Source organism: Parus major, unplaced genomic scaffold (assembly GCF_001522545.3).
Source record: "Parus major isolate Abel unplaced genomic scaffold, Parus_major1.1 Scaffold335, whole genome shotgun sequence".
Lineage (NCBI taxonomy): Eukaryota > Metazoa > Chordata > Aves > Passeriformes > Paridae > Parus > Parus major.
The window spans coordinates 23,141-24,735 of record NW_015379282.1 but is presented as its reverse complement, the minus strand read 5'-3'; the positions used below and the strand labels follow the sequence as shown (position 1 = coordinate 24,735).

Genomic DNA, 1,595 nt, shown 5'->3' with positions numbered 1-1,595 from the left:
TCTTTAATTTATTTTTTTTTTCTTTATCAGGGCTCAACAGTATCCAGGGAAGCAAGTGACAAGGAGAAGGTATGGAGCCATCCCTGGGCTTTCCTCTCTGCTGGTGGAAGCAGACAGGATCCAGCTGAGCCCATGGATTCCCTGACAATCCCTGTGCTCTGCCAATGCCCTTTCCATCCTCGGTGGATTTTGGGCAGCCCAAAAAGCCCCCTAACCCACCCCTCCCCTGGCAGCAGCCTGGCCAGTTTGACCTCAGGCTTTTCCTTACAGGCCAAGGATCTCCCAACCTTCAAGGACAACGACTTCTTGAATGAGGGTCAGAAGCTGCACGTTGGAGAAGACAGCAAAAAGAACTTCCTGGAGAAGCTGAAGCGGGACGTGGAGGTGAGTTTCCTGGGGGACAGCCCTGCTCTGTGTCCCATCACCTCATCCTCAGCTCCTCAGGGGCTGCACAGCTCCTTCCTGCATCTGCTGGGGGCCTCTGTTGCTGCATCTGCAGCTCTGTCGCTGCTGAAGATGAACAGATCACAGACACAGGTCCAGGTGTGGTGAAAGGAAGAGAAAGTTTATTTTTCCTCCCAGGATTTATAGGCTTGTGACCATGGCCAGATTGGATGGTCAGGATAACACTTTCTCACTGCACTGGCCATGAGAGCTGCCCATCACAAGACATTTAACAGAAAGAATTTACACATATCTATGTTTACAGTCACTCTCCTGGGAAAGTCTTTAGGAAACCACGGCAGCAGGCTCAGAAGCTGAGTTCTCAGGGCGACACAGCTCCCCTGGAGCTCTCCCCTCCAGCCGTGCCTGGGGAGAGGCACCACGGGGCAGGGCCGAGCATTCCCAACCTTCTCCCTCCCTCCTTTCTCCCAGTTTTTAGCCCAGCTGAAGATCATGGATTACAGCCTGCTGGTGGGCATCCACGACGTGGACCGGGCCGAGCAGGAGGAGATGGAGGTGGAGGAGCGGGCAGAGGACGAGGAGTGCGAGAACGACGGGCTGGGGGGGAACCCCATCTCCTCCTACGGGACCCCCCCCGACAGCCCCGGCAACCTCCTCAACTACCCCCGCTTCTTCGGGCCCGGCGAGTTCGACCCCTCCGTGGATGTGTACGCCATGAAGAGCCACGAGAGTGAGTGGGGGCGGCTCTGGGGGAGGGATGGAGGGCAGGGAAGGTGTGCAGGAAGGTGTGAGGGAGTTGTGGGGAGCTTTGAGGGAGCTGTGGGGGAAGGATGGAGGGCAGGGGAGCTGTGGGGAGCTGTGGAGGGCAGGGAAGGTGTGAGGTAGCTTTGAGGGAGCTGTGGGGAGCTTTGAGGGAGCTGTGGGGGAAGGAAGGAGGGCAGGGGAGCTGTGGGGAGCTGTGGGGAGCTGTGGAGGGCAGGGGAGCTGTGGGGAGCTTTGAGGGAGCTGTGGGGGAAGGATGGGAGAGCAGGGGAGCTGTGGGGGAAGGATGGAGGGCAGGGGAGCTGTGGGGAGCTTTGAGGGAGCTGTGGGGGAAGGATGGAGGGCAGGGGAGCTGTGGGGAGCTTTGAGGGAGCTGTGGGGGAAGGAAGGAGGGCAGGGGACCTGTGGGGGAAGGATGGAGGGCAGGG

General features: G+C 59.0%; 1 protein-coding gene across 1 annotated transcript in view; it reads left to right on the top strand.

Moving 5' to 3' along the window:
• Window positions 1-1,595, top strand: part of PIP4K2B (phosphatidylinositol-5-phosphate 4-kinase type 2 beta) — an 8,674-nt gene that overhangs the window by 3,209 nt on the left and 3,870 nt on the right. Inside the window, exons 2-4 of the mRNA XM_033511537.1 lie at window positions 19-69; window positions 271-384; window positions 877-1,224. Coding sequence (XP_033367428.1) covers window positions 19-69; window positions 271-384; window positions 877-1,224 — 513 coding nt within the window. The remainder of the gene's footprint in view (window positions 1-18; window positions 70-270; window positions 385-876; window positions 1,225-1,595) is intronic.